Source organism: Acanthopagrus latus, chromosome 19 (genome assembly GCF_904848185.1).
Source record: "Acanthopagrus latus isolate v.2019 chromosome 19, fAcaLat1.1, whole genome shotgun sequence".
Classification (NCBI taxonomy): Eukaryota; Metazoa; Chordata; class Actinopteri; order Spariformes; family Sparidae; genus Acanthopagrus; species Acanthopagrus latus.
Window position 1 is genome coordinate 14,140,933 of NC_051057.1, and position 17,208 is coordinate 14,158,140.

Here is a 17,208-nt window from a genome sequence, read left to right on the forward strand (position 1 = left end):
ATGATACGTCTAGTGATGCTGCATCAGATTTGAACCTTTTTGGTCCAAAAATACTAGGTATAGTATGCTGATAGGAATATTGGCCAATAGTTGAAAAAGAAGATCAATAACTCTCTCATATCTCTGTGGTGAAAGTAAGATGTTTTTCTATTCTTTAGGCTAAGCTTAGCCAACAGTAGTTTTATATTATCAGACAGATATTAGAAATCATATCATATCTTCTTATTAAAGTCCCACCAGTGATGTGCGGTGCAGACGCATTATGGTTAAATTTGTGCTGTCACAGTTTCTTTAAGTCTTTCACCTCAGAATCATGTTGAATCTCCACTGGGCCTCATGACTTGTGGAGTATCTTTAAATAGCTTGTCATCTTCTTCGACAGCCTGTGGTAATTTTCACATACTTATAATCAGACCCAACAACACAAACACACGGAAATAGTGAGAGAGGGAGAGAGAGAGAGAGAGAGAGAGAGAGAGCGGAGACGAAACACAAACTTTTGCCAAACCTGTGCAGCCTAATGTGTCATCCAGCCCCTCGGGTAGAGCCTGAGAAATCCTCTTTGAAGCTTCGGTGCAGCTCCAATAATGAGGGGGCTGAGTACCGGGCCCCTACGTGAGGGGCATCCAGGGCCCTTATTGATCCCTTGTTAATTAGTCCGTAGGTGCACATTGGCGCATAATTAGACTGATACTGAGCTTAATGAATGCAGACAGCCACTAATTCCTCTGGGGAATTGTTCACTGCAGGAAGGGTGTTGAATTTGGTCAATCAGAGAGACAATTTGGGCAAAAGCATGCATATATATAATGTCCACACACAACACATGAACAATATGTTCATTTTCATTTCATGTACAGCACTTGTTTTCTCTAAATGCAACATAATGACCACTGATCAGTCTTAAGTGAGGCTTTTAAAAAACGCAAGCAAGACACCCTAATGACGTCCCCTTCACACGCTTTATCATGGACAAGAGTGCTTTCAGCCTCTAAGTGCTGCTCATCTTGACGCCGACTGATTTGATGGCAACGGGCCATGGGGAATGTAAGAAGAAAAAAAAAAAAAGAAATGATACAGGAAGAAATGATTTCAAACAAAATATGCATTCTGACAAGTGACAAATTGGCCTTTTCAGAGAAACACTGGAGACACCGTGGAAGTGCTGTTGTCTCCCTCGTGGGCAGCAAGTCATGAGGTTTCAAGAGGGATTCGTAGAGCCGTTCAGACATCATATCTGTCTATTGAAGTTCAACAACTCTTAATCATTTGTGAGCAGAGCAGGAAAACCGTTGAGTGGGAGATGCACATCATGGAAAAGGATGATTCCAGATGATTGACGCATGATTAGAGATGAACTTGTTTATTTGGCTATCATCACTATCATTTTACCAACTGTCTAATTTACTCCGCCATAGACTGTGAAACTTGCGTTTCTGTCTGTCCATTCCTGACCCTCCATAAATGCGCAGCAGGTGAGGATGTTTTACTCTTTGCACATGCTCTTTCGCACGATGTATATTCCGTGCACCCTGAATAGGTCGAGGTTCCAGGATAATCATCAGGGAATACTGCGACATTCAGCAGCAGCGACTCCTCCTGTATCAGTCAACGTTGTAGCATGAGTCAGAGCCGCGGTGCTCATTAGCAAAAGGGCAGAAGTCACCTTGCTCCACTCATCCTCAGGGCCACTGTCACTTATCACCAACAGAGTGTCAGTGTGTCGGTGGCATGCTAAACATCCCCGTATGACCAGATTCATGTCGGAGCAGAGGATCAGCGGTACGATCCTTCTCCTGCTCTCACCGTTGTGGCCCTCAAAGTCTCTCCTGTCAACCGGTTTGCTTTGTTCTCCAAAAAGTTGTCTGATCAATTGCGCCTTTAAATGTTGGTCACGCCTCACGCAACCCTTCGGCCTGACATGATGTGCGAGAGTCGCTAATTGCAAGCTACATTCACCCAACTGTCCTCACTTGTAGCATGTCAGACACCGAACAGCATCAGGATCCCAGGGGAGGCTCCTGAGCTATAAATAATATGGATCACATACATCTATGCAGGGACCCTCAAGCAACTGTATGCTTGCTTTGATATGTAAATAGAATTCCCCGCTTCTCTTCCCCACCACATGCCCTAGAGTTTGAGTAAGTGAAACAATTAAGAAGAATTTCCCAAGGCGTCTCAGGTTGCGAAATATTCCAGCATCCGAAAATGGTTCCTAAAAAAACATTTGATCTGAGAGTTAAAGCATCGTTGGTGTCAAATTGATCAGGAACTGTTAACCCTAAGTTTGTGTTGAGATAAATGAGTTATGATAATGATTTCATCGCCAAGGCTGAGGCTAATGCTAATTTGACTATGAACCGCCGACTCGCTGATTAGCATTTAAAAGCCAATCCTGGGTCTTTGTAAGTGGTGTACAAAACATGACAAATGGAATTCATACATTACAATTACAAATGCACGGTGAGTCATTCATATGTTGATTGCCTATTAGCCAAATGTTGCAGCTTTAAACGTTTAACGTGCACATGCAAAGCAACACATAGAATCAAGCCAGCAGTTGCTGGATGAAGACAAAGTGCATCAGCGAAGAGGAGCGCTTGTCACAAATGGACACTTTAGAGTGGTAAGTGCCTCAAATATGGCTGCTAAATTGAACTGGCACCTTTGTCACTGTGTAGGTAGCGGCCTTCAGGATACAAAGCTTGCATGTACGGCAGGTCTGCCTTTCGGAAAACCACTTTTATCCAATGCCTGTGCACAAAGAAGCAAGACCAGGCGTAAGGAGCCTTAAACCTGCACCCCTGAGAAATGAAAAGAACCGAGCGTCAGTGAATCTTCATCTTCGAAGTTTTGGATCTGTGCGTGCAAAGCTGATTTCCACCTCCTTCATCCTTCAAAGAGGGGATTTTATTCTACAGTTTCACACTGTGACGGCATCTAAAGAGGGCTTGAATTTGTTTAAGAGACTGTGACGCTGCTCCTCTCTAGGTGCTTCATGTTATTGGCAGTTTCTGGTATTTTGTCCACACTTGCAAGCACTCTGAGTTCAGATGAGAGGTGGTAGTTCTTCAAATGTGGGACTCCCCGAAGCTCTGTCGACACTCTGGAGTGTTTGAAAGTTTTGATTCACATTGAAAGTTGTTAAAATGATCAAAAATGGCGGGCAAATGGGAATAAACAACAGGTCTTTTAATTTTCTCCATGTTGAGACAAACACAACACAAACTCTGTCTTAACACACACACACACACTCACACACACATTCATTTTTCCAGTCCAGTTCCTAAAACAAGCACCTATGAAGTGAAACCAAACACCACTATCACTGTGCTAAGTCTCTGGCTTATTTTGGGGTATTTCTAAAGGCGTTTCTCTGATATAAGGATGACTTACACTTCATTTGCTCGTTTGCTTGCGTGCTTGTTGTTTTGGGAGATCAATGCAGCGTCACGGCCTCGACTCCATATGTGCACGCAAATAAAACACGATGATTCAGTGTCACAGATAATGGATCCAGTTTGTGATTCTTCACATGCCGTCGTGGGAGGGGAGGAGGGCTGCAACAAAGCAGCATCCTGACTGTAATTGTGTGAATCGCCTGCGGCTATCTACAACCTACTTGTAGTTAGTTAGGCTCCTGTTCCTTCTGCCCTGTTTGAAAGTCATTGCCAACCCAAGTTAAACTAAACTACCCCGCGGCTCGGTGTTACATCACTACTCAATCAAGCAGATGGCTGCATATGCTCAGCCTGAGCTCAGCTTGCTTCCTCCCGGAGGTTTATTAGTGTAGGCATTGTTGTGAGCATGACAGACAAACATATCCATGCATACATAAACGTGTACTCGGATACAAGGAATACTTCGTGGAGAGCGATGGCTTCCAGCTCAGTGCAGAGGAGAGAGAGAGAGATTGGTGTTGTGCCACTATCCAAATCCCCCGTCTAATTACTGTTTACATAACTGCGGCTAATGTAATTCATGCTTGCCCATGATGAGAGGGGTCAAGGAGCTTGGGGAAGCCCACCTGAGTTGACAATCGCCTGTGCGGGAGTCGTGTGCACAGCCCAGTGAGCTGGACACATCAGGAGGGATTGAGGGGAGAAAGAGAAAAACACAATCTAATTACAAAACACAGCTTGCAAACAGTGGTCACAGAGCACATCAGTAATCAAAGAGCAAGTTCTTGGAAAACTTGCCGAGCAACATTTTGGGGCATTTGCTCTCCTCAGACTGATTAATACGTGGAAGCGCAAACAGCAATTAGCGATGGAAATGCAGGTCCTCAAACCTGAGATGAAATTAATTTCCTCTATTAACGGTAGCAAACTCTAAAGCAATCACCACCTCCTGCCGTCACAGAGCACTTAGTGAGGTTTTTAATAGGTGCTGTAATTTAATTGCACAGTATTGTGAGAAGCAGTCTGAACTGTTGACCACAATTTTTTACGGCATGTAACGTGTATTTTTGTACTTTCAAGGAACACAGTCAAGATGTTCTTTGCTCTTTATCAGCAAAATCAAGCAAGTTTATATAGTATGTTAATTAATCAAATGATGTCTGTGTGAAATGAGTGTGTAGTCTCCACTTGTAAAATATCATGTGACTTAAATCCACTTTATAAAAAGCATATATAAAAAAGTATATATCCATAGTTATCTCAGTGCGTTTTCATTCCCACCTTTGTTAAAATACTTTTCACAGTTCCCTTTCTATATATTGTCATTAGCTTTCCGTTCATTTGTGTTTGTCGTATTTTTTTGTTAGTTTTTTTTGGCATTTTTGATAATTTCATTTATGTTTTCAATACAACAGCAGAAACGTTCACATTCTCTCTGATTTGTGATTGAAATCCAACATCGAGGTCAGAGCTCTGCGTCTCTCATCACTTTCAGTTTCAGCAGCTGTTCGAAGCAACAAGTGCAGAAAACGAGCCATAGCGACCTAATGTTAGCACGTGGCTAGGATACACTGCTAACAGTTATCTGTCTATAGTTAAAATACTGATTTAACTATTGACTTAGTCTGTAGCTTGATAGACAGATAACTGTTAGCGACGTTAGCGAATCAAACACTATTGCTATTGCATTTTTACACTCGCTGGTTGGAAGAGCTGCGGAGAAAATAGAGTGAACGCGAGTAGTAAAGCTCTGAACTCTGTTATGTGTATGCAGAGCTTTTTAGGAAGCCAGCTAGGCTAGCTGACACGCTAACCTCACAAGTTAAAAACACCTAAGTGATTATCGAAAAAAAAAAAAATGTTAAAAAGACGACATACAAAAAGGAACTTAAACTACTGACACTATTTACAAAGGGAACTGTGAAAACTGACGCATTTTGACTAAGCTGGGGATTAAATAGCACAGAGGAAACTATAGATGTATCCTGTAGAGTTGGCACAGTTCATAAAGCAGACAGACGTCACACTGCATTGTGCAGGTGCAGAAGCGAGAACCACACATTTAATTGTGCCATATTTAGATATCTAAAAAAATGTACGTGTTGCAACACAGCTCCTGGACACACAGGTAAAGATCAAAAACTTCAGCAGGAGCTGTGGGGATAAAGCAGAAAAGAGATCTGAGGGTTGTATCATTACCGGTTGTTAGGCGAGGTCTGTCTTCGCTCGTCATGACCGGGAGCTGTCATGACCAGAGATTCACTGAGGGCAGTGATTGTTAAGGTGAACTGCAGCAAAAAGACAAAGCACTGCGTGGCAAAGATACAATTTTGGGATCCTGAGAGAGAAGCTTTTCTAAAGATTAAGAAGATGGCATAATGTGAAACCTTACAACAAAGAAGATATTTAGGAGCTCAGGCAGAATGTGCTAAGCGGCTTAGACGACATACAGCACAGGGGTCAGTGTTGGCAGGCAAACGGAAACCGTTAAATCTACGGATCAAGGTTGTTTTAATTCTAACAGAGGATACAGAAGTGAGAAACTTGATGCCAAGAAGAGGCCAAAAATAGGTAGTAGTGAAAATAGGCCCTGAAAGAGACGGATGAGCGGTGAGCTGCAACACCCGCACAAAAGAAAACACAACAGGGCTGCAGAGGTCCCGCTCTTGACACAGACAACCCTGTATGAAACACAACAAAAACAAAACAGCCAACTGGTTGTAGCGTCAGTGCGTCGCCAGCAGGATATCCTAGGGACTGCCAAAGCAGCTGAAGCGGAGACTGAGGATAAACTGAGGCCGCATAAAGACGGAAGAATAAAGAAAAGATGAAGGTGGATTACATCGTGGGCAACCTGCGATGTGCTGCCATCAGCGCAGAAGCTGAGGCGGTGGCTGTGTAAAGACCACGCGTATCCTCTGGGCTCAGACACAGCGGTGCTTTAACATATCAGGATGCAAAGTCTTTCTCAAGGTCAATATGCTTGGCAGCATAACAACAACCTGGCAGCTGCAATCAAAAGCACATAAATATTTTCTCGCCTTAAGCAGTACAGGAGCCAGTGAATAAAACTTAAGAGAACGCAGAAGAGGAGAGTCTTTACTTTGTAGGGCTGGGCACAAGGAAACACTTTTAATGACTGGGGTAAAAAATACAATTTATCAGTGAGATAAGTTAAGTTATATATTATTACTGCTCTGTTAAAACATGTATCTCTGACATGTCAACTTGTGGTTATTGTCCTCATTCCAGCTTTGTAACAATTAGTGCGGTGCCTGTTAATGTGAGGCGTTCACAGATCCAGGCTTGAGTCTAATCACGCTCCCTGTTCCCTGTCACTCTTCTCCTGTCTTTGTATTGTTCAATAAAAACCAAGAAAGGGACAAACAAGTTACCTTAAAAAACATTTTTTTTTTTTGTCACTGTGATGCATTACGACAGCAAGTTGTTGGACCATGCTAATCTCCATTTTGTTTACGTCTGCTTCCCCATGAGATCACGTGTGTGACGAGCCATTATTCTGAAATCCTGTAGTGTGTACACATTTAAGATTAGAGAGAAGAAAATCCGTCTTTGTGAGTTTGTTCTTATGTGTGTAACACAACCCGATTTCTAAATCCGTAGGGATTTTAAAAGTCCTGATATTGGCTGACATCAGCATGAGCTTTTTAATAAAATCAGTATTGGTCTTTAAAACCTAGCATCTGTTCTTTTTTTTTAATCTTCTGTGCAGAAAATTTCAGAGGGAAGTGATTGTGGAAAGGAGAATTCCTGCAAACAATCCATGACACGCGTTTGAGACGAGCTGACAAACCCCTTCATGCAGGCTTCTACCTTCCCTCAAGTGTCGAAGTTAGTTTTTCTCTAAATGTTGGGATCCTCTAAATGTTTGGATGACCTCCCATCATCGCTGGATAAAAGGGGGGACAGTGAAGGACAGTACAGTTCCTGGCACCTCTTCTCAGTCTGACAGCTGCCTCCCCACGTTGCTCATCCCAAGAAACGATGTCACTCTTGAGTCGTCCAATCAATCACGCTGATGAATTTACACGATGGGTCAGGCTTGCGTGTCTGACTACCTGCCATCTGTCCTGACTGTACCTGCATCTTCCTCCTCTCTGTCTCCCACGTGTGTTTTCTCTAACACTTACCAGAAGCATCCATACTGTTCTCTCTCGCACGCTGTCTCTGGAGGGTTAAGCCTGATGTTGAAAGGCTTCTGACAGAGGAGCAGATTAATGTGTGTATCTCTGCTGATTGATTCATCACATTAGTTTTATTTGACCAGTTCAGTTGATTGATGCCGAGCTCTGGAAGCTTTTAAATTACGGCCACTCAGTCGAATTAATCACAGAGAACAGTTCAGTTCAGTCTAGCAGCGACTCTCTGACATAGTTTGTGCTCTCAACGCCTGTTTTATTTGATAAAAACATATCATTTATTACACGGTTACAAAAGCCAAAACCTTTTCCCCCACCGGCTTTGTTAAAAGGGACCTATTCTGCTCATCGCAAGCCCAAGTCTTTTTTTTCAGCTTGAGTGCATCAGAATCAGAATCAGAAATTCTTCGTTGATCCCTTCGAGGGGGAAATTATTTAAAACAGGCAGTGGCAGACGTGACAGGCTGCATGCACCTACACTCACAGGCACTCAGCATCAGGTGACATTATAATTACATGGTTCAACACGTCCTCATACTGAAACGACTGATTAGATCACTAGTCAGCGTCTCCCTGGACCTTCATTGTACGGTCTCAGTTTTTTTTTTTTTTTTTTTTTTTTTAAACTTAACCTAAGCAATTTTCTATATATATATATATATATATATATATATATATATATATATATATATATATATATATATCTATCAATATATATATAAAAAATATATATATATATTTTGGGCTCAAATCACTGCGATGCACCTGCCATTGTTTTACCTATGTGGTTATTTCTATGAGGGAAACAGGCTCAGTTTGGCCAGTCTCTTAAATTGGCTTCAAAGCCCGGCCTACTTCCCGGGTGCTTCGTCAGCACCCATCGATCAGATGGCGTCACGAACGCAGCCACCATCCTCTTGCCGGTGTGCTCAACAGCCTAGCAATATTGAGTACTGAACTGGATGAGTCCAGACCTCACTGATGTACAAAAACACAGCTTCAGAGCTTTATTGAGAGGGGAATTGGATTTATTCTATCAAGCATGAATTCAAAGACTTTGCCGATCAGTCTTGTGGTCTAATATGAAAACCACACAAAGTGCAAGACTCCCGGCAACAAGGCAGAAAGTTTTGTTGCAAGAACAGGAAAGCGATCTGGCAACTTTAAAAATGTGCTCAAGCCATTGGCTAGTAAGCTCAGTTGGCCTTGCAGTTGGTTAGCCAGCTAGCAGCTACAGCTCTGCTCAGACTTCATGTTTACACCTGCAGGAGCTTTGGACCGCAGTTTTCAGGCTAGCGGCAGGGGCGGGCCCAGTGGGAAGAGTCAGCTAATAGCAATGCTAACTGGACGGCTAACTGAGCTGGGGTTAGTGCTTACTGTTACCAAAAAGAAAACCTATCTTTCTATTAGGAAACTAAATGACCTAGAGTTCAAACAGAGATAAAATCAGATTTATTTTCCATGAAATATGATCCAGATCAGAGTCCTGGTCAGAGCTGCTTTACATCACCTTGGTAGAAAGGACAGTCTGAGCTGGTAGTTGAGCTTATCAATGTACTCTGTAGACATGCTGTGCCCCAGGCACAGCTTGTCCATTACCAGTAAATAATCTGGTGACAAAATGTGTCGGATCGTTGTGTAAGAAGAAAAAACACAAGTGGAAACGTTACAGTCAGAGCAGTCTGAAACCCGAGCTCAGGATTAGTTTTAAATACGTTTACCTGATATTGAAACTTTGGCAGCACTTAATTTAAACATTCAACATTGTAAAATGTTAAAAAATACGCAAAAATATATTAGCTCCCTTGTAATGTGGTTCTTCTTTCTTCTGTCCTTTCTCGGGCTATTCTTAGATTTTTCCAGTGTGCTGCTGTCTGCTGTAATTGTCTCATTTTTTGATTCTGGCCTGATGCCACTGTGTGATCAGTGCCTGTTAGCTCCTCGCTGATGATCAGAGGGAAACCGAGGAGGGAGCACAGACACCTACACAGACAATTGGAGAAGAGGAATGCTTTGCAACTTACTGTAGAAACCCATCAGCCATCTTCTGATCTTAACCAGCAAAACAGAGAAACCAAAACAAAGGATGAGTCATTCCATTTCTGCAGGGTTAAAACAAGCACGGATAACAAGGTCACTTATCTCCACAACGTTTGTATTGGACAGACACTCATCTAATTAGATTCTGATGTGATAACGACAAAATCAAGACTATATTTACGTGGGGAGGTTAGCCCCCTTTGTGCACAAGGGCTGTCAGGATATTTCTTGACTGTATTTGCAACTCACAGCCCAGGCCTGTTGTTTTCCTCATTAGACTATTTTAGACGCATTTTCTGAGCAAACAACAAAGCATCACGTCCTGCACAAACACAGCCGATTTCACTGCATCTTCACTGGCTTGCATCCGGTCTAATGTGGTGGAGGACACGCATTATGTGTGCTGTGGGGCACACGGTGCGACCATCTGAGAGGTTTTGTGCACACGGCTTTAAGAAAGGGCTCCTATTTGTGCACATGTAGAGAGAGGAGGAGGCTTTCTTGGAGACAGGCAACTTTGAGTCAATTCCAAGAAATGTACATGTTTGATTTCTTATAGACAAAGGCCAACAAGTCAACTCCGACTCAACTGACATCAGTTTCCCTTATATGTTGACTACGGGGCAGTCTTGGCCATCATCACGCTGAACTGTCACTTATTGGGACTCCTTCTGTTCGAGAGAAAAGAGGTTGCAGCTCGGTTGAGGAAAGGAAGAAAAGACCACGCTGCCTCCTCCTACACTGGCTTTTTTTCTTTTTTTCTATCACTCCACTTCACAATAAATACATCTTATATCGACCGACGCTGACAGGATCTGCTCCTCATAACAAAGCATACGTCTACGAAACAGTTGTCCATACACATTCAAATGTTACATGTGAAAGGTTGTATAACAGCAAGAATTATCATTATAATCTGCATATTTCAGCAACTTTGCTTGGTCTCATCGACGTGTCTTCGATCTTAACCCTGATAAAAAAAAGTCCTCATGTGAACATATCTTGAGCTAACCAGTGAATGCTGTAAGACAGACCGAGGTGACATACATCGACAGAGACAGGAGGAAACCCGTTCAACCATTTCAGCCTTTATGCCTCTGATTGTTACATGGGATGAGGGGAGAAGCGTTGAGAAAAAAAAAGAGGAGGATTTTTAAGGTCATTGATGCTCAGAGACAAGTCGAGTATAAAATAAAGACAACCATTCGAAATGTTTCTGCCTGACGTCCTGGGCCTGAATGAGAACTGTCAGAGTCGATGTATATGATGTTCGTCAATCATTTTGCACTAAGGCCTGGAGTTACTTCAATGACAGACCAAGTGTTTTAGCAGAAACAGAGAGTTATAGACGCTTCCAGCTTTGGCCATGAGGCCACACAGGGAAGACAGTATCCGCATTATATGTTACGAATAAGGGGCCTTGAAGAGCCAATTATGGTCAAAGTGTGTTATCAAAGAGAGACGAAAACTGGGTTACAATTTGGGTGGAATGGCTTTGCCCTAGATTTCTCTCGAGACGGTATTTTCTGTCAGTTTATGAAGCAGTAAACTCTATGCTCTCTAGGTGCGCTGCCATGCATTTCTGTGAAGCATTACTCCCGTATGGCAAAAAAATAATGGCCTAATAACACCAAATCATGCACAGAGGCAGAACATTTAGCGTTTAATGAAACAAAGCTGAACCCTTCAGTATATATAACATAAGTTAGTTATATTATATACTGAAAGTGGGATTTTGAAGAATATCTATAAACAAGCAGAGTGGGTTACATTTAGACTACACTATAGGGAGAACAATTTACATTTTACAACAAAAAAATTGTTGGATATTTGGATATTTTGTGTATTCAAAAAATACAGAAAAAACAAACAGAGAAACCCATAAAATGAAATACATTTTTACAGTGTAAATAGTGAGACTGACATCCGATGTAAATGTTGAATAGCATAGAGAGAGAGAATTTATTTTTTCTCATGCAATTCAAACAAAAACTGATGAATTTTGAAAATCCAAGGCAGGGTGTGTTCAATTCATATTTGACATGCTACAGAGTTGAATTATTGTCCAAAAACACATACTTATTTAGCCACGCAGTTGCATGCTCCTCCATTAAGAGGAACACAGGCACTTTGTTCTTTTTTATTTCTGACAACACACCATCCTGTCCTGATGCTATAAACAGCAACTAGCACACCGCATGTGTGTTATATAGTTGTGAACAAGTGACACACATATACGCAATGAGTAACCTTTGATTAAAAAAATAAAACAAACAAAAAAAAAAGAGCAGCCGTTCCTTGAAATTATTAAAGCGTTTATAGAGATCTCCAACTCTTTGCAGCCTGTTTTACACCTTCAGGAACAGCTGAGGGCCACAGACAGGGCAGAGGTGTCAGAGGGTAATAAAGGCCCGGCTGGCATATTGTTGGGTTTTTACAGGACTTTGTTAGCAGTAAGAAAAATATAGACAAAACACCAGACCTCTCCTTCAGTTCACTCATCACATCATGCACAGATAGATCGTCAGTGGCCAATCCAATTGAGAGATAAGCTTGTTTTAAATCAAAGTTACGGGGATGTGACTGCGAGCAAATACAGCCGTTAGGAGGAGACTGGCATCCGTTACGTGTACAAGCATTAGAGAAGCTTCTGGTTTGACACCTTCAGAGCGGCACATGTTAGAATTATATAGACAGAATGGTCCTGGGGGGGAGCGTGGGGGTCGCTGCATTATGGACAGCTTTGCTTCACACGTTCTCGCTGGGGCTGCATACGTAAGTTGCATGCAAACCGCAGGAGAGGGAACCCAGCTGTCTCGCTTTTAATTTTTTAAGAGGTGATCATGTCTGGAGCTTCAGAGGATTCCTTTATTCTATCATTTCAAACGCATTGAGACACATTTTGAAAACAGTTCCACTGAGGAGAACTTTTAAAATCAAGAAAATCAGGGGGGATACTAGTCAGCAGCTTTGAATCTGCATAATTGATGAGTCTTCTTTGCCCTAAACTGCCAATGAGTGAAGTGCTGATATATCTAGTTGGCTTGTTAGCTTTGGGCAGTTTTGTGGCTGATTGTAAAACAAGAAAAAGCCATTTCTGTAAAGTTTTCCGTGCCTTTTTTTTTCTGAAGATGAAAGGCCAAGCTCTCACTTCTATTAGAGAGCTGTTCTTATAGCAGGTTATATCACTGGACTATAAACCAGAAGGACACCTGAGCAACAGTGCCGTCCGAGGTCAGGCCGTGGTCTCTGCAGACCCAGTGATCTTGCAACCAGAATACCTGTTCAGGCTTATCTAAACAGCCAGAGTGACCTTGTTTATGAAAATGAGTTTGTCAAAGTCGAGCTGCACACCGGAAGTATTAGGAGGAAAGAAAAAAACAAAACAAAACAGCAAGCTCGGTCCACAGGGGATAGCTGTCCAATTATATAGGAAGGGACAGTTCGGCCAGAAGCACTTTCCTGTAGTTGATCACAATTAGAAAGGTAAATGATCAATTAAAAAAAAAGAATCTGCTGCCATGATGTTTCTTCGTCTGTGAAGTCCTGTCTGCTCTGGTCCAGATCTTCATCTGATCATGGCTATTCTGCACTGTCCACCTGCGGAAAGAGGTCAGACACAAAAGGTCGGCAGCCATAATAAATGGCACCATTCCAGTTTCTCCCGGAGGAATCATTAAAATTGTATCTAATCTAATCTAATCTAATCTGATCTAATCGTCTGAGAGACTTGCTCTAATTGAGGAAACAAAGGGGATAACGTTTAAAGCCCGAGTCTTTTCCGGCGTGTCGTCACAGGGGAGGATTTCTCTCGCAGTGATCGGTGCAGGGGTTGTGGGTGTTGGGGGGTGGAGGGGGGATGCGGGACAGTGATTTGAAGATGAGGTGACATGAGTTGACCACGAGCAGCCACTCTCTCATCTCGCGGTGTTTTCTATTTGTGTCAGCCAACATGTGTTTCTCATGATGGGACCTGACACCTCGCGCCCCGGAGCCGCGCGGAGCATGAAGAGCGACAAAGTGGAGCCGCTACAGGAGAAACATCTTCACACCGACTGCGAATTACACTCTGATGCCCACTCACTCAAATGTCTGCTGACGATACGTGACTTTCAGGAGAGATGGCAGATATTCATGGTGGGAAAAAACCCCCCAACCTTGTGAAGCTTAACTATACATTTATACAACCAAATGTTCTCCTCTCCCGTCTTGTAAATTGGCTGGCTCCTACTTGAGAGCACAGTGTGTGCTAAGTCACTTTGACCTAAGTATTTACTGTATGTCTAGAACTCCCCCACCCCATAAACACACACACACACTAAATGTCTGATCGAAATGGATTTATTGTTAAGTACTTTTTTAATGTATTTTATTTTTTTTTACCACATTGTGACAGATACAGAGTTCATGCTTGCGCTCCTCATTCATTTTGATCATGCTCATGTTGGGGTTATTTCATCACGTTGCACTGAAGCTGGAGGAGCGAGAGAGTTCTACTTTTTGTCACCAGACTGTTTGGGATTCTTACAGCTCGTCTGGTGTCAGATCGGACTCTCCATCTTGAAAAGGCTGGCTTGGCGTTGGGCCCCTCCGGGGCGAGGTGGCCGAGGCACCCGGTGGCAGAGGTAGTGACGTACGTATGTGCGGCAGCAATGAATCACTGGGAGACAATGCCCCCCTCTCAGCCTGAGCTGTTTGCAGATGCACTGAACACAACACAGGTCAACAAGCTCTGGAGTCATTAGAGTGCAGAAACAAAGTCAGTCCTGCAGACTGCACCCTGTTGTGCCTGCAGATGCTTTTCCAAAAAACAAAAACAAAAAAACAAAAAAAACAATAAACCTTTTACTCATTATTACAAGTTGATCAAAAAGAAACATAAAAAATGAAAAGACAAAAACAGTCACTGTCTGTTATTTGAGAAGAAATACTTTCGTCATGCAAAGCACACCACGATCTAACTCTGGGCACATCAGTCTGAAAATGAGCTGTGACTGAGAAGAAGCAAGACAATACAAATGTCTCAGTATTCAGTCTTTCACACTTCACTATCTTCCTCTCAGAATCCTCCACAATTATTCTGAACTCACTCATGCAAGTGGAAATGCCAGCAGGTGTGGCACCTATAGGTCTATTCTGAAAGCACAGTGGTAGACGCTCGCGCACGCGCGCGCACGCTCACATATGACTCATCTCATCTAAACTAAAGCACTTTGTCAGAGGCGTCCATTCACGTTACACCCATGCAAGTACGCGCAGACTCAATCTCAGCTTGGAGCGCGACACTTATAGTGAGCTTGGCTATATAAGTCCATTCAGCATCTACTCTTTAAGTAACTATATACTTGTTTCTCCTAAGAAGTGAAGGAGGGCGGCATCTCGCCAACTACCTGGCAAACTGCACGGCTGTTCTGGACCTAATCTAAAGACTGAAGGTATGAAATGCATTCATTTATTTTCAAACATGTTGTGAGTTTGTCTGCATGTCCTCTCTGGCGGTTTACTTATTCTCATTTTCTCCGCACAACTCAACTCCAGGTGAATATGAAGAAACAGGTCCCGCGCTTTGGTTTCACAAACGTTTATTTACAGATCACGAAGTGGATTCTTTAGTAATTGTACTGAATTTCTAAACTTGATTCTGATTTATTAAGCGGCAAGCAGTGACATTCAAACTTACACAGTTCATCAAAAATCCTCTTTACGCGCGGGATATTCCACATTACATAAAAAACAAATGCTTGTTTTTCGTGCGTAAATTCCTCAGTACGCATCGCATTTCATACCGGAACAGGTAAACAATAAATAAATGTGGCATGAAAATAATTCAGGCATTTGTTTTCCCTCTCAGATTCCTGCTGATATCCTGACATGAAGCTCAATTTACTTGGCACCACCGTGATTCTGCTCGTTGCCTTCTTACCCCGCTACGAATGTCGGGCTATTGAGAGCCCTGGCGGTGCCCTGCGCGTCCCAGCTCCCCAAACCCAAAACTCCCAGCAGCAGCAACAGCAGTCTGGTCCCATCCTGGAGCGGCTTGGAGAGGAGTATTTCATCCGACTGGGCAACGGGGACTCTAACTCTTTCCCATCATCGTCCATGTATCCCGGCGGATCACCTGCGATCTACAACAGAGCGTTGCAACTCCAGCTGACGCGGCGTCTTTTACAAGGAAAAGTTGGGAACATCAGGGCGCTCATAAGCGGCTTCGGAGACCGCGGGGACGACTCGATGGAGAGGGGAAGGAGGTCCGAGGACCCGCCGATTTCCCTGGATCTGACCTTCCACCTGCTCCGGGAGATGATGGAGATGTCCAGGGCGGAACAGCTGGCCCAGCAAGCGCAAAATAACAGAAGAATGATGGAGCTCTTCGGGAAATGAAGACCTCTTTCCAGTCCGCCAAAGATCTCCCTTTCCTTTCATTTTCTTTTTCTTTTTTTTCTTTGTTGCATTTTTACCATCAGCACAAAAACATGCTCTGTACAATATAGTGCTGCTTTATCACTCTATTATTTATAGCTTTAACCTCAAACTATGGAGCGTAAACGGGCTTGACTTATAATGATCCGATTGTACCTTGCCATTTTAATGTTGGTGTCAAATCTGTAGAATTACGCCGTTCTTCATGTTTGAGATGAAATACTTTGGGTTGACATGAAATACTGCATTGACAAAACTGGCATACTTTGTTTTAGATTACGAATCACTGTATTTATGATATTTATGTTTGTTAATAAACTTATGTGCAACCAGTCATTTTCTGTTGTGCAAGAGAACGTCTTATATCTATATTTTTTAATAAAAAAATTAAAAGCAATGCTTACACTTCTCTGTGGATATCCTTACACACCAGCTAAAATGAAAGCTAACTATTCCCACTTCAATTACTAATTTGATTAACATACAATTTCCTGACAGATTTTCTAATCTTAAATAGGAGCAATATGCAAACAGTTGTTTGGAGAGAGTGCAAATGGCCACTGCATCTTGAGTCTTGCCTACACAAATATTGATTGATAGAGAAAGGTCTCTCAAACAGAATATAAAAATCTTATATGGTGTAACCGTGGCATTGCTCCGGAGCCAAGTCGTGGGTTAACACTGTGCCTCCTCTCTAAAAGGAGCTGTAACAACAAAAACATTTACCAAAAAGACATTTTTAAGGAGCATCTGCAGGTGGAGAACATTCACATAGCGTCCTTTTCTCCTAAACCCTGTAATCCCCCAAGAAGTAATTCTCATTATACCAGCAAGAGGCTGGAGCTGAAAGATGCACCACTGACAGCTAATGAGTGTGAAAGGCACTGTGTGTGTGTGTTGTGCTGATCCTTGACCCACAGTGTCAGAGTAAACTAGACAAGAGCTGTGGGTGTGAGTCATCCTATTCTGTTTGGCCCACTTAGCAACTTGAGGCTTAGTGCTGCATTGAACCCATTTGTAAAGGATCCAACTAACTCACGCAATAATTAGACAGGACCACCTCAATGGTAGAGGGACAGCAAGGTGAGACCATCACGGGGCGGCAAATAGAGAACTGGTGGCCTGCAGCACGCCTCCTTCTGATAATGCAGAGAAGGTTGTGGGCAGAACGGTATCACGACCAT

At 42.7% G+C, this 17,208-nt stretch overlaps 1 protein-coding gene across 1 annotated transcript; it reads left to right on the forward strand.

The window, feature by feature from the left end:
* The first annotated feature begins 13,956 nt into the window (after nt 1-13,956).
* On the forward strand, nt 13,957-17,200 carry crhb (corticotropin releasing hormone b). The gene is made up of 2 exons (XM_037078666.1): nt 13,957-15,039; nt 15,456-17,200. The coding sequence occupies exon 2, from the start codon at nt 15,476-15,478 to the stop codon at nt 15,983-15,985; it is 510 nt and encodes a 169-aa protein (XP_036934561.1). The 5' UTR covers nt 13,957-15,039; nt 15,456-15,475; the 3' UTR covers nt 15,986-17,200.
* Nucleotides 17,201-17,208: the final 8 nt, after the last annotated feature.